This window comes from Rhipicephalus sanguineus, chromosome 9, assembly GCF_013339695.2.
Source record: "Rhipicephalus sanguineus isolate Rsan-2018 chromosome 9, BIME_Rsan_1.4, whole genome shotgun sequence".
NCBI classification, from domain to species: Eukaryota; Metazoa; Arthropoda; class Arachnida; order Ixodida; family Ixodidae; genus Rhipicephalus; species Rhipicephalus sanguineus.
Genome location: NC_051184.2, coordinates 89382829 through 89410132, shown reverse-complemented (window position 1 = coordinate 89410132; position 27304 = coordinate 89382829). Strand labels below are relative to the sequence as shown.

At 47.5% G+C, this 27304-nt stretch overlaps 1 protein-coding gene across 2 annotated transcripts in view; it reads right to left on the bottom strand.

Moving 5' to 3' along the window:
- LOC119405994 (multiple PDZ domain protein) overlaps nucleotides 1-27304 on the bottom strand; it is a 352266-nt gene that overhangs the window by 281142 nt on the left and 43820 nt on the right. Inside the window, exons 1-4 of one of the 2 annotated variants that reach the window (XM_049419279.1) lie at nucleotides 17959-18095; nucleotides 12713-12882; nucleotides 9333-9562; nucleotides 827-1135 (exon numbers count right to left, since the gene is read on the bottom strand). In XM_049419279.1, the coding sequence (XP_049275236.1) occupies nucleotides 827-1135; nucleotides 9333-9473 (450 nt within the window). In that variant the 5' untranslated portion in view covers nucleotides 9474-9562; nucleotides 12713-12882; nucleotides 17959-18095. Of the gene's footprint in view, nucleotides 1-826; nucleotides 1136-9332; nucleotides 9563-12712; nucleotides 12883-17958; nucleotides 18096-27304 lie in introns of those variants that run through there. The other variant, XM_037672815.2, reaches the window with a different exon arrangement.

The window sequence follows — 27304 nt, the reverse complement described above, 5'->3', positions numbered from 1 at the left end:
GGTGCGGAACCCCAGAGGAACAAGCAGTCATTGTTCAGTGGAGTTGTCGAGGAGCAAGGTGGTGCAAGCCAGCGTCGCACTCGCGACGAGAGCAGCAGGGTTGAGTTCTGGAGGCAGTGTTGTGCATGTCCCGGGAGGGTGGCCGTCGACCTCGGTGTCTACCGAGCGAGGCGTCCCGGGCTTGCGGCAGCCTCATCATGCAGTTCTCGTGGCACCTGCGGCACTACCACTGCTCGACGAGACGGCAACCCACCGACAATCACCGGAGAGCCACGTCGACAGTTCGAGCCAGTGGCACTGAGGATAGGCCGACAGTAGGCCTGACCGGGAAAGACCGGTGTTCTCGACGGAGAACGAGGCATAGGCAAGGAGGACGATCAGTGAGGCATCTGATCAACGACGACGACCCTTAGACGTCGACAGGAGCTTCGACGACGGGACTGGGCGTCGACTTGGACCCCGAACCGAGTCAGCGGACACCGCGAACCGTAAGAACGCTCCATTGGTATCGCGAGTGACTGAGAGGCCATAGTGGCCAGACTTTCGGGCTAGAGGAGCCAAGCAGAGCTAGAATGCTTTTCTATGTTTTGTCAGCGATAGCGCACTAGCCCAGGAATTTCCTAATGTATCAATATTGTTGTAAATTTTGAGTGTTCATTTTTGTGTGCCGTGGTATGTTAGATAAAGGGTGTTTGCAGTGACGCCACGGTGTCTCCCGACTCTTTCTCTCTCTCTCCCAACTCCATTCCGACATTGCAAGCGCTCCCGAGATACGTGACACAAACATTGACGCTCATCCTCATCACCGTGCGTGTGCCACACTCACTTCAGAAAGCAGAGGTGACCCGGGCTTCCCCCCTGTGGCCGCTGCCATGGCGACGGTGGCACTGTGGATCTGCAGGCGCCGCTCCAGCTCCTCGGCGTCGGCAAGGAGCCGGGTGGGCAGCACAAGGGGCGGCGGCAGCGATGCGGGCCGAGGCGCCGGCAGGTCACCGGACTCTGAGGGGCGCGCCACCACGAGGCGCACTCGGGCCCCTGCCTGACGCAGGACGGAGGCCACCTGCTCCGAGCCCAGGCCACGCAAGTTGACGTCGCCGATCTGCAGAATGTGGTCCCCGCTCTGCAGCCGCCCATCCTGGAATCAACAAGAAGGAAACGTGAGACGGATGTAAGCAACCGTGGCTTACTAGAGTGGTCGAACCTAAAGAAACCAGCAGACAATGAAGCTAAGGAACGTCGCTTTCCCATTCACTTTATTGGGTATTTATGTTAATGCCATCCTGTGAGTGTTAGCCAGCGCCACTATCTACTTATAATTACTATACTACAGTTAAACTTATACAGTTATACTGATGGGCGACTTTAATGCAAAAGTAGGGAAGAAGCAGGCTGGAGATCATGCAGTTGGGGAATATGGCATCGGCTCTAGAAATGCCAGAGGGGAGTTACTAGTAGAGTTCGCAGAACGCAATAATTTACGGATCTTGAACACCTTCTACAGAAAACGGACTACTCGTAAGTGGACATGGAGGAGTCCTAATGGCGAAACTAAAAATGAAATAGACTTCATAATGTGCGACCACCCGGGCATTATACAGGATGTAGAAGTAGTTAACAAGATCCGATGCAGTGACCATAGAATGGTAAGATCTAGAATTCAACTAGACGTGAGGAAGGAACGGCAGAAACTGATACGCAAGAAGCCGATTAATGAACTAGCTCTGCGAGGGAAAGTACAGGAATTCAGAGTTTCACTTCAGAATAGGTACGCGGCTTTAACCGAGGAAACCGACCTTAGCATTGACGCAATGAATGATAATCTGACTAGTATCATTAAGGAGTGTGCAGTGGAAGTCGGGGGTACAGTCGTTAGACAGGACACTGGTAAGCTATCCCAAGAGACGAAAAACCTCATTAAGAAACGTCAAGCTATGAAAGCCTCAAATGCAACAGACAAAATAGAGCTGGCGGAGCTTTCGAAGTTGATCAATAGGCGTAAAGTAGCCGACATAAGAAAGTATAATATGGAGAGAATTGAGCATGCTCTAAAGAACGGAAGAAGCCTTAAAGCTACGAAGACAAAACTGTGCATAGGCAAAAATCAGATGTATGCGTTAAGGGACAAGGATGGCAAGGTCACAACCAATATGGATAGAATAGTTGAGATAGCGGAAGAGTTCTACAGAGATCTGTACAGCAGCCGAGACAGTCAGGATGATAACGTAAGAAGCAGCAATAGCCCAGAGGAATCTGACATCCCACCAGTGTTGACAGGAGAAGTAAAGAAAGCCCTAAAGGGAATGCAAAGAGGCAAAGCCGCTGGTGAGGATCAGGTAACATCAGACCTGTTGAAAGACGGTGGAGAGATTATGTTAGAGAAACTGGCCACCCTGTATACGAAGTGTCTCTCGACAGGGAGGATACCAGAATCTTGGAAGAATGCCAACATCATCTTGATCCATAAGAAAGGGGACGTCAAGGACCTGAAAAATTACAGGCCCATCAGCTTACTGTCCGTTGTCTACAAGCTATTCACAAAAGTAATTGCTAACAGAATTAATACGACATTAGAGTTTAATCAACCAAGGGACCAGGCAGGATTTCGTACAGGCTTCTCAACAATAGACCATATTCATACTATCAATCAGGTGATAGAGAAATGCGCGGAATACAACCAACCCCTATACATAGCCTTCATAGATTACGAGAAGGCATTTGATTCGGTGGAGACATCAGCAGTCATGCAAGCACTGCGGAATCAGGGCATCGACGAAGCCTATATAAACATAATGGAAGAAATCTACAGCGCATCCACAGCCACTATAGTCCTTCATAAAGAAAGCGACAGAATCCCAATAAAGAAGGGCGTACGACAGGGAGACACGATCTCTCCAATGCTATTCACCGCGTGTTTACAGGAGGTTTTCAGGGCCCTAGATTGGGAAGAACTAGGGATAAGAGTTAATGGAGAGTATCTCAGTAACCTGCGCTTCGCTGATGACATTGCATTGATGAGTAACGCGGGAGACGAATTACAGCTCATGATTACTGAACTGGATACAGAAAGTAGAAGAGTAGGTCTGAAAATTAATATGCATAAAACTAAAGTAATGTGGAACAATCTTGGCAGAGAACAGCGCTTCGCGATAGGTGGCGAGACGCTGGAAGTTGTAAAGGAGTACGTCTACTTAGGACAGCTAGTAACCGCGGAGCCGAACCATGAGAGTGAAATAACTAGAAGAATAAGGATGGGATGGGGCTCATTCGGCAAGCATTATCAAATCATGAATGGTAGTCTACCACTATCTCTCAAGAGGAAGGTATATAACAGCTGCATCTTACCGGTACTTACCTACGGAGCAGAAACCTGGAGACTTACAAAGAGGGTTCAACTAAAATTGAGGACGACGCAGCGAGCGATGGAAAGGAAAATGATAGGTGTAACCTTAAGAGACAGGAAGAGAGCAGAGTGGGTCAGGGAACAAACGGGGGTTAAGGATATCATAGTTGAAATTAAGAAGAAGAAATGGATATGGGCCGGCCACGTAGCACGTCGGCAGGATAACCGGTGGTCATTAAGGGTAACTGACTGGATTCCAAGAGAGGGCAAACGCGTGAGGGGAAGACAGAAAATTAGGTGGGTAGATGAGATTAAGAAGTTTGCAGGTATAACGTGGCAACAGAAAGCACAGGACCGGGTTGATTGGCGGAACATGGGAGAGGCCTTTGCCCTGCAGTGGGCGTAGACAGGCTGATGATGATGATGACTACAGTTAAAAGCTACAAATACTGTCCCCTTAGCTTCCTTGTCTGCTGGTCTCATTAGGTTGTCTCTAACAAAGAAACGAACCCTTGATCAATCCCTCCTAGATTGGCTGTAGGATGGCACCACAATTTTATATAACAAATACCAGTAGACTCTCGATAAACAGAATTTCGAGGGACCTAAGAAATTAGTTCCATTTAACAGGAGTTCATATAGCGTATGGCAGCAAACACCAACCAACTGGCCTATAAGTACGTTTTAAGTAACAGGAATTCTGTTTACTGCAAAAGATGATAATAATTTTACGTTCTAAAACAATGGCATTATTATATGAGGGACGCCATAGTGGAGGGCTCCGGAAATTTCGGCCACCTGGGGTTCCTTAAAGGGCCAGTAAACAACCCTGAGGTACAGAAATTGTAATGAAGAGAAATATGCGCACTTTTGCAATGTGAACATGTTGCCGCAAGAATTTTGCGAGTATGTGCTATAATAAGGAAGTTACAGAGGCTAGAACATCCGTTTCAGCTGGTTTCAAATTTTCGTGCGGCCTCACCACGCTTCTCAGCCACAGGGAAGGGAAGGCATAGCCCGTCGACGTAACTCCGCCCAATTTGGCAACGTGACAGGACGTCAGCAATTGACGTCATCGGCGAGCTCGATCAGCCTCTGCTATGCACTTCCGCTTGCTGCAGCCCCTGGTTGTTTATTGTTTACGTTGTCGCACGTGCTCCGTAACTTTACGGGCAGTTTTCGGCTCTTTGGTATTTTTAAACCTTTGTGACAGTTCACAATGCAGCAGGAATGCGTGCTTGCTTTCCAAGACGACCAAGGGGCGTGAGAGAAAAGAACCCCGCTTGGCGCGCATGCAATGGGAAAACCAAGCAAGCGCGACCCGTCCGAGCTACCGGAGGTTCCCCTCTCTCGGATTGATTTGCAGCCGACAAATGAACAATGCTTCCTCTACGTGTTGCTCATGTCGCAGGCTGCGTGGCCGAAACCGCAGGGCCGGAAACAGGGCGCAGTTTCGTAGCGGTGGGTGGGAACAGGAACTGACAACTTGTTGAGGCCTGGTTTAGACCAATCGACGAGCTCAGTGCTACGTCAACTCACCGATCGCCGAGTTTGCGTCACTGCGCATACGAGGAGGATTGGTCAGGTGTAGGAAAGAAGTGCAGGAATTGTTTTTAGAAATGAAGGGTCTGCGCGGCGCGCAGCGCTGTAATATTCGGAAAACGTGATCGCCATGGTCTACTGTACGAATTAACGAGCTTGTTTGGGGAGTGTAAAAAAAAAAGTCGCAGCCTGTTTACGGGCCCTTTAACGTGCACCTAAATCTAAGTACACTGGCCTCTAGTATTATGCCTCCACCGAAACCTGGTCGCCGCGGCCGGGACGCGATCCCGCAACCTTCGGGTAAGCAGTCAAGCACTATAACCACTAGACGATCGTGGCGGGTACTGCTGAGAAATATGTGCAAAGGTGCAGCACTATGCGCATACATCCTCTTAAATAAACACTAGAAGGTGGATGTAGCTGATAGCTTTTCGAAAAGTGGAGAAAATTTCGATGGGCTTATGTACACCATTCACAAGTTTTATTAGGCAGCTACAAGCCACTATTCATTATAAAAATGTCAGTTCTTGCTCCCATGTGTCCTTGCTGCCGCATTTCTTCTCTAATCCTTCGTGGTCGCCTTTCTTCTTTTTTTTTTCGGAGCCCCGAATCGTGAACTTCTGAAGGCATCCCGTAGCTTCTCTTTGTCATGCAGGATCCTTGTCAAGCTGCTTTTCGGAACTGCACATTTCCTTGTACAGTGATGCTACTGGCTTAGGCCACTTTGGAGCAGCTTTTGGAGCAGGCAAAATTGCGTTTTGGAGCAGCAAAACTAGCTTTTGGAGCAGGTGCTCTGCCTTCAACAATTCATTCTGAGCCGAAGAATTCTTGAAAAAAGTAATAAACATCGACCACAGCAGCGTCGACATCCGAGCCAACAGCACTCAAGCCGCGGGCAAATGAGTTGTGCCCTTTGTGCAAGCAGCACTCTCCTACATCTATGATGTCAGGGTATGCTTCCTGCATCTTTTTTCTGAAGCTTTTCATTGCATTAGGGCCATCCGTAGAAAAGCAAATGACATTTTTCTGCGGCAGGTCCATCATTGCTCTCCGCACTTCACTAGCCAAAATTTCCGAAGTCGCAGAGCCCAGCCGGAAAGACTGTAGGTGTTCCACAACTCGCTGCATTTTGTTGGAGAAATGCCGAACTACAACATCAAGTTGTTGGCACCTCTGTTCAGGAAGAGGGGTCTCGTCAATGCTGACAGATAAAACCACATCCGGCTTGTTCAGCTCGTCAAGCACAAGTTTCTTGAAATACGGCCCGAGGCCATCACTAACTATGTAGGATGCCTTGAACCTCTTACAACTAAACTGCTTCGCTGTTTCGGAATCTCCAAATAACTTGGGAAACAAGGCAGTTGCTGTGTCGGCCCACGAGTATGGGATGCCCTTGAGAGTCATGCCAAGCACAAACAGAGTTTCTGCGTTTGTCACGCGGTCACACTGCAAAACGTTCCATGGACTGCCGAATTCCAAAGTCGGCTGGATCGTTTTCGGCCACTGCAGCCCACCTGAAGCGTCTCAATGACGACTGGTAGCATCAATGTGCCGTTTCATGGCTGCATGTCGCTTGACTGCTGCTACGCCATGTTGCCTACAGTTGATGCTTTGATTACAAAAAAAAACACAAAATGCAGTTCCTTCATCCGCTTGACAACACCATATTGATACAGTATAACCTCATTACAACAGACCTTCATAGTGAAGAGGATTTTGGTCTGTTGTAAAGGGAGTATGTAAAATCCAAGTACTGTTACAACAGACTTTCATGTAAACACGGAATGGGTCTGTTATAACCGGAGAGAATTACGAGTCACAAACATGGTCTTATTTTTAACGGGAGACCAAAAAAAATGCGATTTTTGGAAAATCGCATTTTCAGTTTCTGTAGCCCATTTCTATCTGATTCCAAAATATCTTCAGTGAAAACTACGTAGAAGTGCTATAAAAAATTTGTTTTGCGTCTGCCGACTTGGCGAAAATTGCGGAAATATAAAAAAAAGCGTTTTTCAAAATTATAGCTCGGCAACGGCGCAACTGGGCGCCACAATTTTGGGCTCGTTGTAAAGAGCATTTCTCCGCGTTCAAGTTCTCCATTTCAGCTGGCTCCTCCATTCAGTAACAAGCGTACGAAAAACACGTTTTGGCTGCTTCTGCGGTATTACCGCAGAAGCAGCCAAAACGTGTTAATGCTCGCTTCGGGATCGTCGTCTGCTGCTTGTGCGTCGCGAGGTCGTGGCTGTCGAAAATTGCGCTATTTAGTGACGCGTTCGCACTCGTTCTGTGTTTATGGGTCGACGATAATTTGGAACGCTTTAGTTGGGCAGCTGCAAGCGGAAGCTCAATCATCAGATTACGATAGCGCGCCGCACTCGTCGCGAACATCGCAAACGTGCGACTAATAGCATTGACTTGTTGGACCCGCTGTTCGAGGTGGTTCTTATCAGCACTTCGAAGCTTATGACGAAGACAACCGCGGGACAACTCCTTGTACTCGCAATCGAGCATGATGTACTTTGAAACATCGGGCACCGCGGCCACGCACATCGCAACCGAGCTTTCTACTAGATGTCGTGGTTAGGCCTAACTGCGTTCACGGTGCCGATGTACGAGCCAAATCCGAACTTTGCGGGCAAGAACATCGCGCTAGCGGACATGCGAAAGCGAAGAAGCCGTAATGTCCTTCGTCTCAAGCAACGAATCGCATTGCCCGCTGGGTCCTCAGAACCGCGGATGGGCATTTTGCGCATCGGCAGCGGACCCCCCGGCCAAGCTCGCCGCGCAGCGACCGCGAGGAAAAGCGGTGGCAGCGGCTCGCAATTTCGCGTGTCAGCGTCCCAAACGCAACACCAAGCACGCTGCGCGCCGTTTTTTTTTTTTTTTTTTTTTGTCGCTACAGCTAGGCATAGCTGATCATTGACAGACCGGGGATCGGCGGCCTTCGTTCTTAAATCGGTACGTCAATATCTGCGGTGCGCTGCTCCCGTCCCGAAAGTATGCTAAGCGATGTTTGAAGTCGGAAGTTAATGACCGTGGTAGAAAAGTCCGCTCAAAAGGAGTCCTAACCACCTTGCTGGCCTGAAATTTCAGTCAATTATATCCGAATGTCCGTTGTACCAGAATCCGTTGTGAACGAAGCTCAATCAATGGGACTAATACGGAGGTCGGCATAACGTCGCAAATTGGTGTATAATATCCGAATGTCTGTTGTAAACAGATCTGTTGTAACGAGGTTATACTGTATTTTGTCTCCATTTTCATCACTCTTATGGAGAACGTCCGCGTACAGCGCGATGTCGCTCTCAATGGGGGAACCTCATGTAGTTGGTTTCATTTCTGAAAGTCAGAGTACACCCCTTTGGCGCAGGCTTGGCGCAGAATCGCCAAATTTTGAGGAAATGTAGCTGGTTGTAGCAGCCAGGGCACTTTGGCGCAGTCTGGCGCAATTGGCGCAGCGGTAGCATCACTGCTTGTAAGCACCAACTTCGTGTAACAACCACTTTCGAAGTTGACAATAGACAGTTTTAGAATGGAATTCGTAGCATTGGCGTTGCTTGGGTATGATGCGCTATTTTCTTAACTTACCATGCATACCCAAGAGGATGACAGTGCCCTTGCCTCCTGGCACAATGGTAACGGGACAGCTTAATTTCTTCCAACTTCTATGATGAACTTATTTCAAAATTACACCAAAGCACTCCCCAGACAACTTGCAAATTCCAGTGTGTTAGTAAAATGTGCAATGTGGTCTAATGAGGGGACCCTTTTAAGTAGGGATGGGCGAATAGTAAATTTGAGGTTCAAAGTGAATTCGAAAGGAATAGTGATCGGGTCAAATAATTTCAAATAGATTAGTTCGAATAGTATCTAGAACATACTATAAAGAAAAATGAGCATTTTTATCATGACCCAAGTAAATTGCACAATATTTTTAAGAGGTGGAACCAGGCATGTGCGAATGTCACTTTTCTTGGTTTGAAGTGAAGTGGAAGAAACCTTGAATAGTAGCAAGATTTGAGAAGCAGTAACATGCAAGTTATAAGCAGTAAAATATGTTACGCTTTGAAATTGACTCTACCTAGCACATATAAGCCTGTATAACAAGCTTTCAAACTTTAAATATAATTAATCGCGGTGAAGGAAATATCGACATTTAACCTTGAGGTGTGGCTTTGCGACAGTGCAGATTTCCCCTGGACAGGTGGTTTCACAGCATAGCCCCACGCTGCAGTGAAACCACCTTTTCAGTGGGTGGGGTGGGGGGGTTATATACAGTCAAATATATGTTTATTAGTTCACTTCAAATAACTTGAAATTTTGAATAATTTGAATTCGCGTCGAAGCAAATTCTAATACTGTAATATCCGTTCGAATACTTGAAGCGCTCGAACATTCGCCCATTCCTACTGTTTCATGCAACTCATCCAAGCTGTTTCATGCAACTCACCCGATCTGCAACGCCGCCAGGCAAAACAGTCTTGACGACGACACCCGTGCTGCGGCCACCAATGATGCCAAACCCGAGGCCCGAGCCATCGTTGAGCAGCTCGACAGCTTCCACCTCGGCCCACTCTGTGCCCAGCACCATGGCTTCTTCCCGGTCGGCTGCCGACTTGGTGCTTCCAGCAGTCGCGGATCCGGAGAGGGAACTCGACGGCAAATGAGGGGGAGGGGTGCCTGTGCCAGCAATGAAACATAGCTATAGCAGGGCACAAGTCACCACTCGCAATGCGCAGAAAATTTTCTAGATTATATTTTTTACACACTCTGTATGACAGTAACACATCACTTGCCCTGTTGCATGTATTACCGCCATCCCATACTTCAAATCAAGCTTACAAAGTAAACTCCATCTTCGCCCGGACAGAAAAGTACAAGAATTCGCCTTGAACATAGCCAACAAAAGAATGGAATGACTTACCCTCTAGAATTGCCACACTAGTCTAGTCTTCCTTGCTTAATCATTTGTTTAACGTATCTGGAATCCTAGCACTTTAAGTAATATATTTGCTCTCTCAGTGTACTTATTCACGTCCGGTATTTTTCTTCGTTACTTGTACATTTGCCTTGTTACTATGTTTCACAAACTGTTGTGCCATAACACTGTATTAACCACCTGCAACAATCTTTTGTCTGCTAAATTATGTTCAGCCCCCTCTCCCCCCCCATATGTAATGCCCCTAGAGGGCCCCTTAGGGCACTTGAACAAATAAATAAATGCACAAAAATTGTAAAAGGCAGCAGTTTTCGCTCCTCTAAGGTGGATGAATATGAACATGCACGAATGGGCGCACACTCCAGGCTGACGTCACGAACAGGACGGCCAGTGACACTGCTGCCTGGCTCATGAGCGGGACTATTTCTTTAGTCACGAAGGCAATCGGCGGTCACGCTTTGGTTACATGGGTGGCGCTCTCCCGCCTTCTTGAGTTGTGTCCAACCAGAGAAGCATAAAGTTTCCTGCCATTACGTAGATATCAAACGGTCACAGTGATGAAGTTGAATGCATGGGAACGTCGGGATAGGCTTAGTTTACAGTGAAATCATTCTCATAAAGCCAGAACACTTTGAAGGTGCACCTGGATGTAAGTTTTCAGTCGGTCAGAATGATTAATTTTGTACTAAAACTGCACCTAAAGTATGTTGCTTCATTAATGTTACACAAAAAGAAATGTTTTACTCGCGAGGATTATTCCCATAAGTAGTACTGGTAGTCCAATAAAGTTGGAAGAGAGGTGACAAAGTCTGCATTCATCACATCACGATTCTGTCGCCAGTTCATTCTTTCCACGGCTTGATTATTATACTGTTGAAATTGAGCAAATTGTTGAAAGATACAAGTGCATGACATCCTTTTGTGAAGACATGATTTTTGGAAAGCTTTAAGATACAGCTGAATCCACATTTTAGGTACAGCCTTGCTGAACACCAGTAAACACAAGACTCGCGTGTCCACATACGTATACATTTTTAAAAATTTGTTATTCTATACAGTGGACTTAAGGTTCAAGCAGGACCCACAATACAAATAAAAACTAAACAGCAAATGACCAATAAAACAAAGCAGTAGCAATGTACTGGCACAACAATGTTATTGCTAAGTCTCATAACCTGCTTCCCAAAACAATTCCATTCATGTATGGCCTTAGAAAAAAAAAAAAAAGAAAACTTGAACAAGTCGGTATGTGCAAAATATGGGCTTTATGCATTTTGGTGGTGGTGCCTGCTAGTTTAAGGTGATGATTACAGTGACAAAGCTGCAGTACTGTCATTACCATGACGGTACTGGACGTTAGAAAACTGACACAGGTGGTGACAACAGGTGTCCCTCTGTACAACGGAGTCTTGATAAACATAAATTGGTCAAAATAAGGCTTGTGCAAATAGTAAATTTTAGATCTGAAGTGAATTCAAAGTGAATGGTGATTTGGTCGAATAATTTCGAATCGAATTCGTATAGTATATATCAGATATTATTAAAAAAAATGAGCATATTTGTCATGACCCAACTAACCTGCACAATATATTTTTTTAAATTGAAACAAGGCATGTGCAAATGTCATTCTGTTTGGTTCAAAGAGAAGTGAAAGCTACTTCGAATTGTACCAGGATTTGACTTTCGGTAGAACGCAAATGGTAACCTGTAAAATAAGTTACGTTTTAAAATTTACTGTACTTAGAGCATATAAACTGGTTTTAACAAGCTTTTAAACTTAAAAAAAGATGAATTGATGTGAGGGTAATATGTCCATTTAGCCTTGAAGTGGGGTTTCGCGGCAGTGCAGATTTCCCCTGGATAGGTGTATTCACGGCATAGCACCCCTCCATTGCAGTGAAACCACCTTTACAGGGGAGTTACATGCGGACTAACATACACCTATTCGTTCATTTCGAATACTTCGAAATTGCCAATAACTTAAATTCAAATTGAACTGAACTTGACTACTGTAATATTCATTCGCACTTCGCACAAGCCTAGTCAAAATGAACTTTTGCTCAAAGGGAGCACAATGGGCCTACACCGTAACACAGAATACGGCATACTATTTCATTTGCTCCGTGTCATCATGCTTCACGTCGTTGGCACTGCCCATGTGGGGAGCCCTGATGTATTTCGATATGGTCAATCGGGAAGGACTAACAAGGAATGATATTCCATGTTCCCTGGTACGGTATAGGCCCCCGAGCCTCATGTTTGTTTGGTTTTGTATTAAGGCAATGCTAAAAGACATTCGTTAAATGACACCACTGCTTTTGCAATTCTGATACACGGTACTGCGAACACCACCAGCAATTAAACTAAAGAGGCAATTTTAGTCGCGTCGCAACGTGCCTAACGACATTTTGGTATACAGTGGTTCTCCGCGATTCTCTTTCGTGTTGGTCATGGCTGATTTTTCATCGATGCCGAAGGACGCTACATAGCTCCCATTTATCTGTCCAGTTTTTGCAGACGCCGGCCGATAAAGTTACGAATAAAGTGAAGCGGTGTGAAGAAAAAAAGACATGCAAGCACACTTCGAGGTTCATCATTCCTCACATGCAGCGAGTAGCTATCGCTGATGTATGTATGGGTGAACAGTTAACAGACTTCCTAATCAGGAAGAAGTTTAGGGAAAAATGGCAGCTTGAAGAACTGAAAAATCCCTATACAGGTGGTGTCGGTGAACCAACGTTCAGACAAGCTGCCTTGACCAAGGCAAGTCTGCTTGTTGAAACGTCGGCTCCAGCGATGCCCCCTGCTCGAGGATTTTTCATAACTGCCTTACTGCTTTTTGCAATTCATTTCTTCTATGCAACCGTTGCACTTTATGAGCGCACACTCACCTTGGGTGGCGGGTGGAGTGGCACTGACCGGTGTACCCCGGGCAAGCACAAGTTGCACGGTTCCCCTGGCCTGTTGGAGAATGCCAATGGCCTGCTGGTGCGAGATGTTGCTGTCCAGTGGCTGGCCGTCTATCGCCAGGATCTGGTCTCCTTCTTCGAGGCGTCCATCCCTGTGTTCCACGCAAAGATGTTCCAAAAGCCGGGTGAATTCCCGATAGTAAAATTATGGTTTATTTGTGGCGACGCATCGGCTTGCAACGACAACCGCGGCCCCCACCAGACGTTTACAGGGACATAAGTGACTAGTGCACTGGTCGACCTCCACTCATCTGTTGCCAGTGTACACTGAGGATGCCACCTGCATAGGCGGCGAAACGCCTGTGTCATTTTGTTAATAACTGTGGTGCTAAGTCGAAGTAAGCCTTTGACAACTGTCATACATCATACTTACAGCAGAGTCTCAGTATACAAAAATCGCTTAATCGAAATTGCTACTTTATTGGAAAAACTACCTCTAATTTGGTTGATTTTGAATTTGACTGCTGCACCCCTATACTTACTCAATAAAGGAAACTCCTGTTAAATCGAACACAATTTTCCTTTCAAGTTTCCTTAATGAGATTCTACTGTATATGAACTGTGTCCTTAAAAAATAATAAAAGAAAAAGAAATAAAAAGATCACTGCATGTGGTAAAATCCCAGTTAACAAACAAATACAATATTAGAAAGCCTACCACTCGCTCCTTCTTGAGAAAATGACACAAAGAATGCAATCAGTAACACTTGAAATTTTTCCTCTAGCTGCATCAATACTTATGCCTACAAAAATGTTTACGGTCAGTGATTGTTACAGTTCTTCAAACAGAAAATGTGGAATGAGCTCCAGAGTGAATTAAAGCACTGGTGACAATTTTGTACAATCACTCAAGCACTGCTTTTTGAAAAAAAAAAATGTAATTAACTAGGTTATTGCAACATTAGTTCAAGACACAGTAGACTCACAGTGAACGGAAATCTCAAACGGAATTGTTGCTTAAACGGAACAACTGCCTCTAATATGACTGGCTTTGCACTTGAATTCTACGCCCCTGTTTACCTCCCAGTAAATGGAACTCTTGTAAACGGAGCGTAGTTTCATGAACCCTTCAGGTTCCATTTAACGAGAGTTACTGTAGTGTTTGTACGTCATGATATACACTCAAACCTTATTATAACAAAGTTACATCTTACACGAAAATACCTTCGTTATATGCGAAAATTCGTTATAAATGTATATTCCTAACACTGTACGTATTGCAAGGCTATTTTTAATTTACTTCGTTATAACCAATATTTCGTTATATCCGTGTTCGTTATATCGAGGTTTCAGTGTACGTGCATATGATTTCAACGTTTATTTTAAGCTTTTTCAGTTTTGTTATTATCTGAACGAGAGGCTGGCATCAGGGGTACTGCCTACCCCTCCTATTCTATGCATCCTTCTTTTAAAATTAAATTGGCCAAACCTTCTTTTCTACACTGCTAATGACATGATGCACATATTCAAGTGGACCATAAAGCTATGCATTTAGACATATTTGAACTAATCTTAAGTATACTCGAGTAAAAATAAAATTCTATTTAATTTCAACACGACCTGCAAAGAGCATCATGAACAATGATGCACTTGAAAACATAACTAGGAATCTCGCGCAACTGTTTCTTCACAAAGCTTGTTTTCGTCAATTACTGTTCTTTAGAATTAAGCATAGCATTAAGTAGCTATGTGGTCCTAAATGAGGTAACTAATAGGGAGTGCTTGTGTACAGTAGGATCCATAATAATCAAACATGTGATGAAGGCAAGGAAAGCATGGGGAAAGTTATCTGAACTTTTTAATTGAAGTAAATAAATTAAAAGGTAACTGCAAATTTAAAAGAAAAAAACAAAAACATGACTTCAACATCATGCTGAGGTTGTGGCTAGCCTGTTGCAAAACTAAAGGAGGTTTGAAGTCTTATAATAATTTATATCAGAATCAGAATCCACTTTATTTCCAACACACTTGTTGGGAGTCCCCCAGGCAAAAAGCTGTGCAACACAGCTCGACAGCTTGATATGTTGTAGTAATTATTCACGAGTTTGAAATAGAATGTTCACAGTTCCCTAGCTGATGTCACTGACCTCAGTGTCCTCAGGTAGTACTTCTGTAATAATAATTTTTTAAAATGATACCATTTAACATCATCCAATGGGTTATGAGACATGCTGTAGTGAATAACCCCCGCTGGATTTCAGTGACGTGATTGAACGACACCACTTTGACACAGCTTCTGGAACGGATAAAACCCCACTTTGGAGCAGCAAATGAGTCTTTTGGAGCAGTTAGCAGTCCCACATTTTCAAAGGCAAATATTTCCGTCTTACGGAGAAGGTGTCTCATGTTCAATGAAATGGATATATGCACACCTGAATGCATGCTTAGTTAAAAAATTCCAGAAGATGAAATCTGCTGTGAACCATGCGGCTAGCAGACCTTTTAGGAAGCTTGGAGCTCTCACAGCTAACACATCCTCAAACAGAGTGGTAAGGTTTTGCTGAAATCAAGGCGCTGCCGAACAATAATAAAGTGCAAAATGAGGAATATTTTTAAGATTTTCGTATCTCTTGCGCGATGCAGGAGAATAGCCCTCAATGCGGGACAGTCCCCCTGCCGATAATTGGCACCAGCCGTGAAGTAAAATGCAGTTAAATGCTAAGAGTTCTGTGCCTGCCTGGCTGTTCTCTGCATGCACATATTGTAACCAAACTGGCTATTCATGTTTATGCCTTTGGTACCCCAGTAATACACAAATCCCAATAAACTTGTGGACAAACTAAAACTCTCTGCTTTCACAGACTAGTTCCCACAAGCGAAATTCACACGCTGCCTCTTTCATGTCAGAGCGGGAGACTAACGCAGTGTTTACGTTACAGCCTACCAGCTTTTCTTTCTTCACAATGATGACTAAAACTGCGCTAAAAAAGACAAAGACAAAGACGAGAAAAACAGGACTCGCGCAGACTCACAACTGAACATGGCACTATTGCAGAGCTCAATTTTGCAAGCACTGAGCTTAGCGGCAACGACTACTGCAGAGATCAATTTTGCAAGCACTGCACTTCACGGCAACGCCTGGTTAACGGTGTTGCACACCACTTACATGCTTGCAAGAGCCACATTCCCATGTGGTGTGGAAGGACCTCACATGTGCTGCACTTCACAGGTAAGGTGGTCTAGCCCCCAGACAATACATCTTCACTTAGTAGAAGCGAATGAGGCACTCCTGTATGAATTCTAGATTGCTCTTTATTTTTGTGTGTATACTTATGCTACACTAACTACAGGAAAGCAGAGCCCTTGCCTTTCAACTATGTAAGAAAGCCGTGCCATCTGGAGTCTGTACATAGCTTACTAATTTTTGATTTGCTGGTGCAAGTGGTAGACTTATCAAAAATTTACCGCGGTATCCAGGTTTTCAACTTAAAACCAGCAACTCGATGATATACCTGCATGGCAAAATTAACTATATTAAACTTGCAAAAGGCATCTGACATCACAACTGAGCAAACATAACTGGCTGGCACATCTATGCAAATGCTTCATGGGCTGGACAGCAACACCCGTGCTACCGAAGAATCAGCCTGTTGCTGACTGTCACTGCAATGCTTTGCAGATGGGACCATCACTGTGCAACCTATGCAAACACGGTTTTTATCTGTTTGCAATGCCCCACTTGGTGAGGGGGGGTCGCTTCAAGAGCTCTTTCCTACTTGAGAGTGCAGGCAACTTTTCAACAATCACCACAGGCATACAAGATAATACCCCTGTCACACGGCACATGTAATGTCATTCGCAGTGAATGTGATTACATGTTAACGCCATTTTCGTTGCTACGACACGGGCATAGTGAATGACATTCAACACTAAGGGCATTCACCCACAGAATTAGTTTTCTGAACTCATCAAAGCGTGACGTGTAATCTCAACAACAGGGGCATAGCAAAAAGTGTCAACATCGGTAAGTTAAAAAAAAATGTAATCGGGGGGGTAGGTATAAAGTATGCCGACCGTGGGGGGAAGGGGGGCGGTAGTGCGATAGCAATTATATGGACACTGTCAGCGGGATTTTGCGGTCGCCGCTGATCTGTACAGACTCCAAACCGATAACATCGCTTACGCATCGTCTGTTTCACGTGCGAGTAAATGCGCGCTAGCGCTAGGGAAGAACGCGGTTGAAGCAGAGATGAAACGACCCGGCCGTCACCGTCGCGCGAAGGGCACATGCAATAACATCGCTCCACGTGCGAGGCCTGTCGTCGCTTGCTTACCAGTTATTTCGTCGGGCAAGGGACCATAAGGGGCGCCGTTGAGACGGGGACGGTCGCAAGCACTGGCGAACACGCTATCTCGACAGACATCGGTAACGGCTACTTTAAGTGGAGAGCCCAGCACTTAAAAGTGCTGGGCTCTCCACTTAAAGCAGTAGTAATCGACACAAAATTTTGAAGGCGAGATAACTTGTGGGATAGATTTGTGTGTACACAAACGCATCATCTACGAAATATTAACGGCTGATATAACCTATAACACATTTAGGATCAATTTTTCAATTGCGTGTAGCGCATCTCTACGCGAAACGTCCCAACTCGCGTCACCGTGACGCACGGGGCGGACAATGCACTGGACGCGCGGGGCAAAACTGGATTTCCGGGAGATTTTCCTATGACCCGTACAACCGGGAGAAACGTTCAAAATCCGGGAGTCTCCCGGGTAATCCGGGAGACTTGGCAGGTATGTACTCGTGTAGACCAGGAAAGCAAGACCACGATGACATACGGTGTGAATGTCATTCACTGCGAATGACGCTACATGTGTCGTGTGACAGGTGTATAACAACGCTACATTGAATTTTGCGAGAGCAGAGACTCCACATCGAGGTACAGTCTGAGTCACACTTGTCTAGAGCAGTCGAGCGTGTGGCTGTAGACACTGTCACTGTCCGAAGCTGCTACCTCGTGTTATCTACAAGCTTCCATTCATGCTTGAGTTATAGCACAAGGAGCTAGCATGCTGGATGACTACGTTTCGTATTGTTAAGGCATCGGTGTCTGCTAACACTTGCAAAAAAAAAAAAAGAAACGACGGCTGAAGTGGCCAAATGGCCGTTCTAGACAAGCACGATTCAGACTGTACTAGACCAGAACTGCCGATTCTGCTACCCACCTATTCTCGGTGATGCTCTCCCGATCTCTGAAGGCTCTTGCACATGTCGAGGTAAACGAACTTACTCAGAAAGCAAAACAAAATTTTTAAAAACGGTAACACAGGCTGGGGAAAGGTTGCACACGACGCACTACGTAAACCGACTTCATTCACGAAGACGACAGGCAGAGGCGACATGGGCGCGGGCTGCGCGTGAACGACGACGGCACTGCGATCGTTGTCGCCGGTCGGACGGCACTCGTCGCGAGTCCAGGCTGCGGGTCCGGGACTGCCGGCCACGCGCGTCGGATCATCATCTGTCCGAGTCCTGTCCCCACTCGTGGCGACGCGCCATCGCCGCCACAACTGTCCAGGCCGCGGCATGCCGCACGCACCGTAGCAGCGCAGCCTGTACCGGCCGCGCCGAAGTACGTCCACATCACCGCCGGAACGCGTCGACGCAGTTTTCAAAACACTTAGCCCCGACGATCCAGTCTGAACAAGCACGATAGTTCACGCAGATTTCAGCACCCTTGCTGGAACGGTATATAGAGGCGATCCGGTGGTGAAAGAGTGTATCGCAAGCCGATGCAATTCACGAACCTACCGGTACCGGCCGCAGTACGGGCGCGACACAGTGCGATCCTCCCGTTGTCAGCAAACATAGACAAGTACTACGGGGGCCTCCCGATAACTGACGCCGGAGGGTACTCGGAGATTATTGACCGCAAAGAAAAACGATATGTTGTTGTCTTCCCTTTCATATATATATATACTTTTTTTTTCCGTTGTAAAGGTGTCGCCGATAGGATAAAAGACGTGCGCCGGCGGCTACTGGAAGCAGCGACCACTTGAAACGGTTGAAAGATATGTTTTTGAAGAGCCGCAAGACGGGCGGGGGAAGCGACGGTAACGGTCCCGAATTGCGTTAGACTTTCCGATTCACTCTCCTGATGAATCTTTCTTCCTAAAGTCCACTGAGCAGGGACACAAATTTGGACGCGTCAGAGTCGGTGCCGTCTAAGTGTCCAGGGCCTGATGGTTTCCGTTGGGTCACAGTCGGAGTGCACTACTTCGATTGGGGAGCGGCGCTCGATGTGGTGAAGAACAGCACTTCGCTATACGTGTGTCTATATACATTTTTTGTTTCTTTATGAGAGCACGCAAAGGAAACAACCTCAAGGAGTCCGTCTGTCCGATCGCTTGCTTGATCTCGGAGTGTCAGCGCCAGAAGTGGCATCCGACAGTCTCTGAAGGTGCATCAAACGAAGACAAACGCCTCAACAAAAACGTCGCCTAAACGGCTAACCAGGTGTCGCAAACAGCGGGACGTCGAATGCAAGAACAACATCCACCTGTTCCTCCGGATCCGCTCAAACACGGCGGTCGACGTATCGCAATCTTAGCAACGAAGAGCGCAGTTCCACAGCACACAAGGAACAATCTGACGTATACGCCACGCCGGAGACGACACGTCGGCGACGCTGCGGCGGACACCACCGGACGCGGCTGGACTGGACGGTTCCGCGACGGGCCTCGACGAACAACAGACGCAGCGGCGAGTCGCCGGCGCAGATTCGCTTTTGGGCGCGCCGAGACGGCGATGTTGTTGACGTTCGGCCGCGGCGGCTATTTGCGGGCGCCGTCGGCCCAGCGGCGGCGTAGCAGCAACAGCGCTGGCCTCGTCCGCTTTGCTTGCGTTTCGGGCCGGCCTCGCAACCACTATTACGAAACACGAGGTCCGACGACGGCGGCGACCGACTCATAGCGCGCGGAGGAGGCGAACGCCCAGCGATGCCGCGGTCGAGAAACAGCCGCCGCCGCCGTACTCACAGACGGTCTCCGCCGTCACGCCGTGATGGGAGCGGCAGCGGCAAGTCACTGGGACGACCATCCGCGGCGTTTAAGAAGTAAATAACGAGCACGCCGATTCTGCGGCGTCGACGTCGTTTCACCAAACACTGAAACTGCGGGTCGACCACAACCGCGGTGCGTGCGTTGGTTCGCTGCGTCCGGGGATACCGATCGCGATACTTCACGCAGGTATCACGTCCGTCTGCCTTCGTGGGTCCGCCGAGACGAGCTAAAACACAACCCAACTCGCCGCAGTGCTTCGGTGCGATCGCACGAAACGCGGCCACGGAGGAGACCGTCTCAACTGAGCGCAGCCCGCGCACTCGAGCGAAAGTTGAAGAAGCGAAGAGGCGCGTCGACTCTGGCCGGAGAGAGACACACGCACACAACAGCGCGGCGACACCCAGCTGCGTGCAACGAAAAGAAGAAAGCGCGGGCGTGCCTCCTCGGGTGCTGTGCGGGGCGGCCGGCCGCTAGCGCGAACCTGGCCTGGCCAGCGACGGTGCAGAAAGGTTTACGGCGGGCGCAAAAAAAAAAAAAAAAAGCGCCAAGCAACAAAACGCCCCGCGCCACCACCGAGGGGCGCGGCAGTCGGACGGGGGAAATCGAGGTGAACGTCGGGCCAAATGGGGAAGCGCGCACGCGCGCAAAGAAAAAAAAAAAAGGGCGGGAAGACGCGCTTTCTCGAGGCTGTCCCTTCCAATTTTCCCCCTTAGCGGCGGCCGCTTAGGACGACCAGCCGGCGTACACGTTTCTTCCCTCCAGAACACCCCGCGAATTCGCCGTCCACTCGCTCAAAACGACGCTCCCTCCCACCCCGATTCAACGTCGGACGATTCGGGAAAAAGCGCCCACAGTCGGCCCCGGCGCAGCCGGCCAAGCTCGCGGGATCTTTAACAACGCCGCTATGCGAACACAACACAAAAAAAAGCGAAACAGAACCCACTTCTTCCGCAATGGGTATAAAAAGCGAGAGCGGACGGGAGAAAGGTTATGAAAATCGGGACGACGCGGGAAGCGAGTGAGGGAGGGAAGCGGCGGGCCGAGGAAGCCACCTAACGGCCAGATAATAAAGCACAAAGCGGCGGCGCTGGCTCGACATCGTCCTTTTTGGGGCCGAAGCGCGGAAGGGCGGAGACCGGCGCTTCGATCCCTTCTTTTCCTCCTCTCCCCAGCTCCCGTTTTATTTTCCCCATCTGCGCCAAAGTGTTCGGGCGCCCCCACTCGGAATGCGAGGGAAACCGTGGAAGTGCAACCCGACGCGAGCTCCGAGACTGTGGCCGCAATTTGTGTGAAAGTTCACCCGCGCGTGAGATTGCAGAAGGTAAATGATGCGTGCGCGATGGAGTTTCGCTGCTAAAGAGAGGGGCATGCCCAGGGGCGGCGCCAGGATTTCTCTGACTTTCGCGGGGAGGGGGGGGGGGGGCACCGATAAGTGGGCCACTTCTGGGGGACAGGGAGGCGGGGCACATATGCATTAGTGTCTCTTGAAGGTCGGGGCAAAAAAGTGCAGCCAAAAATTTTCCTCAAATGGACTCACTAGGACTCGGACTCAACTTTTTCTCAACCGGACTCACGCTCACCAACATATATTACTCAGCCGGACTCACTCAGACTTAGACGCATGGCCCGACCTGAGTCTGAGTCCGAGTGAGCCGACTCATGAGTGAGCCTGCCGAGCTATGGTCTTCACAGCGAAGCTCTCTTAATCTACGCTGTGCCGTCGTCGTCGTCGTCGTCGTCGTAGTAGTAGTAGTAGTAGCAGTCACGCAGGTCACGTGACCAGAGAGGAGAGTGAATAAACAAATAAATAAAACGAAATGATTATGGTGCTAGCCAATCACGTACACTCGTTTCGCTGTCCGACGGCTTTCACGGCGCGGATCTGGAAGATTTTTTTTTTTTACTATGCGTAATAAAGTTGTATTCTCTGTCTCTCTTACCATGTTTGCTCTTGGGGGGGGGGGGCGCTATCGCCTCCCCCCCCCCAAGAGCAAACATGGTAAGAGAGACAGAGGGGGGGGGGGAGGCGCAATCGCCTCCCCCCCCCCTCCCCACTACCTTACCCCCGGTGGCGCCGGCCCGTGGGTATGGCTCCACCACAGCTGCTGACGCGACCGCAGGAGCTTCTCACAAATACTACACATAACTCCTACTCTACAAGCCAATGACAACCTGAGAACCAAACAATCAAAATCTACTACAGCATACGGGTACCGAAGCCCAGCTTTAAAAAAGATTCACCCGCCGATTACGTTCATTTAAACTTAAATACCTTTCGATATTTACGTTTACACGGAACATCACAGCGACGGCGAAATTTCGGCCAGAGCGTCCGTATACCGCGTTTTCTCGCGTATAACCTACTAAGATACACTAATTTCTCAGCTACACGAACTTCGGCGTGAAGGATGGCACCACGACAGCGCTTCATGGCAAAGCAAAGAAGGCGATTTGTTCAAGAAGGATCTGTTGATGGGCGAGTTGGTACATGTCTTGAAATATACTGAGTATGTGCAGCGCAATGGTACGAAGACAAGCGAAGACACACAAACGACAGACATGCAGCGCCAGTCTGTCGTTTGTGTGTCTTCTCTTGTCTTCGTACCATTGCGCTGCACATACTCAGTATATTTCAAAGAAGGCGGTAGTGAGAGCGAGGGCTCAAATTGAGAGCGGATGAGGACGGGTTAGTGACTGGTGAGTGAAACCACGTGATTTTTTTTTTTTTCGATATTCTGCAAAGTTAGTGTGGTCCTCTCTACAAAGGTGTGAAATTAGCACGGCTTAAATGTGCCGGTAACACACGGCGATTTCTTTTTTCCTAATTTTTCTGCGGGTTGCAATTAAAGGTGCGGTTTATACACCAAGGGGCGGGTTACGCGCAAGAAAATACGGTAATTTCTCTCCCAATAAAAAAAAAAAGATAACGTCCCGGGAACTTCTGAAGTCACAAGCGCGAAGATAATACAACATATATGTGTATACAGTCGTGGTCCAGCCAGTTTAAAATTTGGGGAAATTTTAGGAGCAGGAGGAACTGCGTTGTGTGGGAGGCTTGGAGCTGAAAAATTGCACGTTGAAGTAGGTTTGGAGCACATAAAATAGAGCTTGGGATCACGTTGGAGTATTACAGTCTAACTTTTTTTCGCGTATATTCTTACATTAGCGTGCAAACTGTACATGCTGCTGTAATGCAAACAAGAAGACAACACCGACAGTCAGAGAGCCGCCATTAATCATACTCTTCATGCGAAAGAATGTCGCGTGGTTTCTTCACCGCCACACACAAGATGTGTATTGCTGTGTAGCATTAATCACGAGGCGAGCACGGCCCATACTGTTCCTGCGAGTGACAGGTGTAAACGTGTCATTGCAAAGCGAAAAAAAAAATCAAGTGAACCAGACAATCAGCAGCCAAAAAACCGGGAAAAAAAAATAAAGGAAACTCCAACGACGCGACACGCAAACATGCAGAGAGGGGAAAAAAAAAGAAATACCAGAGCGGCCCACCGCGATGCACTTCGGAAAGCTAACATATACCGTGCCCTCCTACAGAATATTCATGCTATTTCTCGGCGAGGCCTATACTAAAGAAGCACTAACAGAAGTCCGTCGTCCATACCGTGATCCCTCCCTGACCCTCATCAAATATATCTCGTGTGCGAGTCGATCCCTATGTCAAGAGAGAACGGGACATCGATCAAACAGTTGCGGTGGAGGGGAGGGGGGGGGGGGGGCAGCCACACATTTCGCTCTAAGGCCTCAGAGGCCATACGCTTCGTGCATTTCTCGCAACATCAATACTCTACGTCATCCGAGCCTGAAGCCGTGCGCATCACGGTGTTTGGCTAATGTCATGTCATTCCCCCTTCGCCATTCGTTCTAACATTGAGTCCGGCCCTTCCGTTTGCGCTCTTATTTGCACCAACGCAGTGCCGACAAGATCAAACGTCCGCGCTCTTGACGTTCTTGTGGACGCTTGCGCACGAGCGAAAGAAAAAAAAAACGCTATTAAAAAGGAATGGCACGACGGCCGCAAATACATCTGTTTGAACAGGCCTTTCGCAAACGACTCCTCACATTTATATATAGATCGGTTCAGCCCGAAGAACACGTTGAAGAGATGCGGCTAAGGTACAAAAATTATAAATATATAACAAATTATGCAAAGAAAACTTTAAAAAGAATTGGAGGTGACCGTAATCCTTGACTTGGGTGTCTGGCAATGGCAGTCGCACGTCGGCTCTCACAAGATAGGGTGAACCATTGGGACAGGCCTTCGTCCGAAACTTATTTCGTGAATGTGTGCATTGTCCCGCCACTATATTTCTTTTGTTTTTGTGTGTGTAACTGGCATCGAATGTATCCCGAGATATGTTGTAATTGTAGCATTGCCCATTTTATAGTGCACCGTGTTTTTCTGGCTTTTTTTTTTCTGGGTTCTTCATGCAACATCATTAGCCTGTGCTATTTCTGTTCTGTGCATACCGCAGTACCGATGTATTCGTGGTTCGGGAAGAGCATCGTCATGCTGCGATTGAGCGGCCTTTTTTTTTCTCTCTCTCTTCTCCTGAGCCATGTATTTGTGTATGCATGTCTGGAATAAACTCAGATCCCTGCATTGGAAATAAATAGGCTAAAAATGATGATGATAATGAGAAAATGAACTTGGTGGTCCGCCGGCTCGTTTCAAAGGGGGGAATCTCACAGGATCTATCCATCTATCGGATAGGACAGGCTTCAAACACAGACACGTGGCGCGCTCAAGCGCTGTCCTGTACGCGGGCCTACGCCCCGACACACGAGCAGGCGTGTATGCGTACGAAGCCTCCCAAAAGAGGTAGGGAGGGAAATGGGGAGGAACGGAAGAGCCAGCGGTATTTTCTGTGACCTCCCGCTGTGGATGCGACATGTGGCGCGGACGGCGAGGCTGTCCGAGACAGCTCGCTGGACGAGGAATCCTCGATCGAGCTAGGAAGCTTCGAGTGCGTCGGTCGCGCTACACAGATGATACGATAAACACTCCACGAGTTCTTTCCATTCGGCAGGCAGTCCTCCTATTCCACAGCTTCGACCTGCAGCTCCAGCGCTGGCCGGTGTATCGATTACGCAGTGCTAATTATTCCAGCAAACTTTCACTCGAAAAAATCCACGCATATATGCGTGAGAAACTGGAATAAAAAAAAAAACCGCACCATTTCGCGTTTTCTTTAGGGACGGGTTTCGGTGCCGCCATAATGGTCTTGTCGTCTTACATCAACAACTGAACGAACATCGCTACGGTGGACGTATGCGCAAGGGAACGGTTGGGCTGGTGCATTCGGCGTTTCCTGACCTTATCAATCCACCGTCACGAGATACAAAACAACAACAACAAAAAATAAATAAGAAAACATTCGTTAACAGCCCAAGATGGCGGCGCCCGTGTGCCATACGTAAGATCGCCTATATATTACGCAGTACTGTCCATTCCAGCAAACCTGCGCTCGAAAAACTCCACGTACATACGTGAGTGATGGCGGAATAAGAAATAAATTGGCGAAGCTATAGCACTAAGTCGCGCGAGCCTTCAAGCAGCGAAACTGTACGATTTTGAAGCCTAATCTGCTTGCTTCTAGGTTGTTAGTCACGACGTCACGGATGTCCAATCTCCAGAACCGAGCGTTCGCACCTCTCATAGAACGACCCTTTCTTTATCTCTGTTTTTCTCTCTCGATCATTCTTTTTTTTTCTATCTCATTCTTCTCCCTGTTTCTTTCTCTCTTTCTGCGTTCTTTCTATCTTTTTATGTCTTCATCTTCTATTGTTTCTCTCAATTTTCTTTCTCTTTCTTTCTATAGTTTTCTCTCTCTCTCTCTCTTAGTGAACCAGTGGTGAGCAGAGGGATTTGCGCAATTTCTGTGGAACATACCCGTGATGATAGCCTTTCCTTGGGCTAATTGTTGCCTTCTTCATTTTTAGTGCACCAGTGGTGAGCAGAGGGATTTCCCCAATTTCTGTGGAACATACCCGTTCGTGATAATGAATTAACGATAGTTTTCTGATAGGCCACACAAATTACGGCTAGCTTCAGCAGCCTCGCTGTTATAGTGTACTGCCCACTGTCGCTCCACAGTGCGCATTTCCATACCCTAAAATGCGAAGCAGCGGAACTTTCGGTCGCCGTCACATGCGGCTGAGTCACGAGAACTAAGCCCAGACGTGAACTAAGCACATCCACGTGAACTAAGCACAGGGGGTGTCTACACAATCGACAGCGAAGAGAAAGAAAAAGAAACATCAGGACTGCGCGGAACACGCAGCATATAGTCACAGCGAAAGCTGGAAGAGCAGCTTTTCCATTGCCCGTTGTAAACTCTCTTGGGGCAACGAATACATTGCAAGTACACTTGCAAGGTACCCAGTACGCCATATAAATCATCACAATCTTTGTGAGGTAGGAAAGCACCCGCTATGCCATTATTCGTCATTCTGCAGAGAAGCGAGGTACCCGCTGCGCATCTGTATAAGGCATTATGTGCACGTTGTTGATCCTGCGGCTGATGTCGATGAAGAATTACAGCGAAGGCTATTATGAGCTCACAACAAGGGCAGTTTTTGGCACCGTAGTTGTCCGCCGCCGGTGTCCGTAACCACTATCGCTCGAAATAAGAAAACAATTTCCAGGATGGAACGAGGTTCGAACCTGGGCCCTCTGCGTGGGAGCCCAGTGTTCTATCTCAGAGCCATGCCGGTGCTTGAAACTGCTTTGCAAAAATACCCTATACAGGCTTCATGTCGGGAAGAAACCACATTAAGATACGTAATGCTATAGCGTGGCAGAAGAGTAAAATAACAACGAAGTGTCACACAACGCGAATTCTGTAACCAGGCGTCACACAATGCGAATTACGTAACTAGTGGGTCATTTAAAGCTTCCAAGCCATTACAATAGGCTCAGTCATAATTCTTCATCGTCATCAGCCGTCGCATCAAGAAACTGCACGTAATGCCTTACAGATGGTACCTAACTTCTCCGCAGAATGACGAGTAATGTCGTGGTGGGTGCTTCCCAACTTCACAAAATTTATGATTTGTGGTGTAGTGGGTACGTTGCTAGTGTACTTGTATTAGTAGCCACAAGAGAGTTTATATATAACAGGCTCTAGAAATGCCGCTCTTTGAGCTTTCGCTGTGACTGTGCTGCGCGCTTTCCGCGCAGGCCTGGCGTTTTTTTAGGGGCGAAGCTCCTTAAGGCGGCACCCGTTCGTCCCTCGTCGTGCTCGTAGTAGTGAGTAACAAGTCTTACCCTTTGACCTCCAAGGTGGTGCCGGTGGGAGATTTCTCCTGTGCGTTGTTGAACAATAAAAAATTCGCAGCGTGCGCGTTAACTAAAAGCCGAATTCTTCTGTCTCTGTAGAAGTGTAAGTGTTAGCTAAAAGCCGACTTCTTCTGTCTCTCATTCCCATTAGCAGCCATTGTTTACCTCCAAGGTAGTGCCTGGTGAGATTTCTCCTGTGCGTGATTAAAC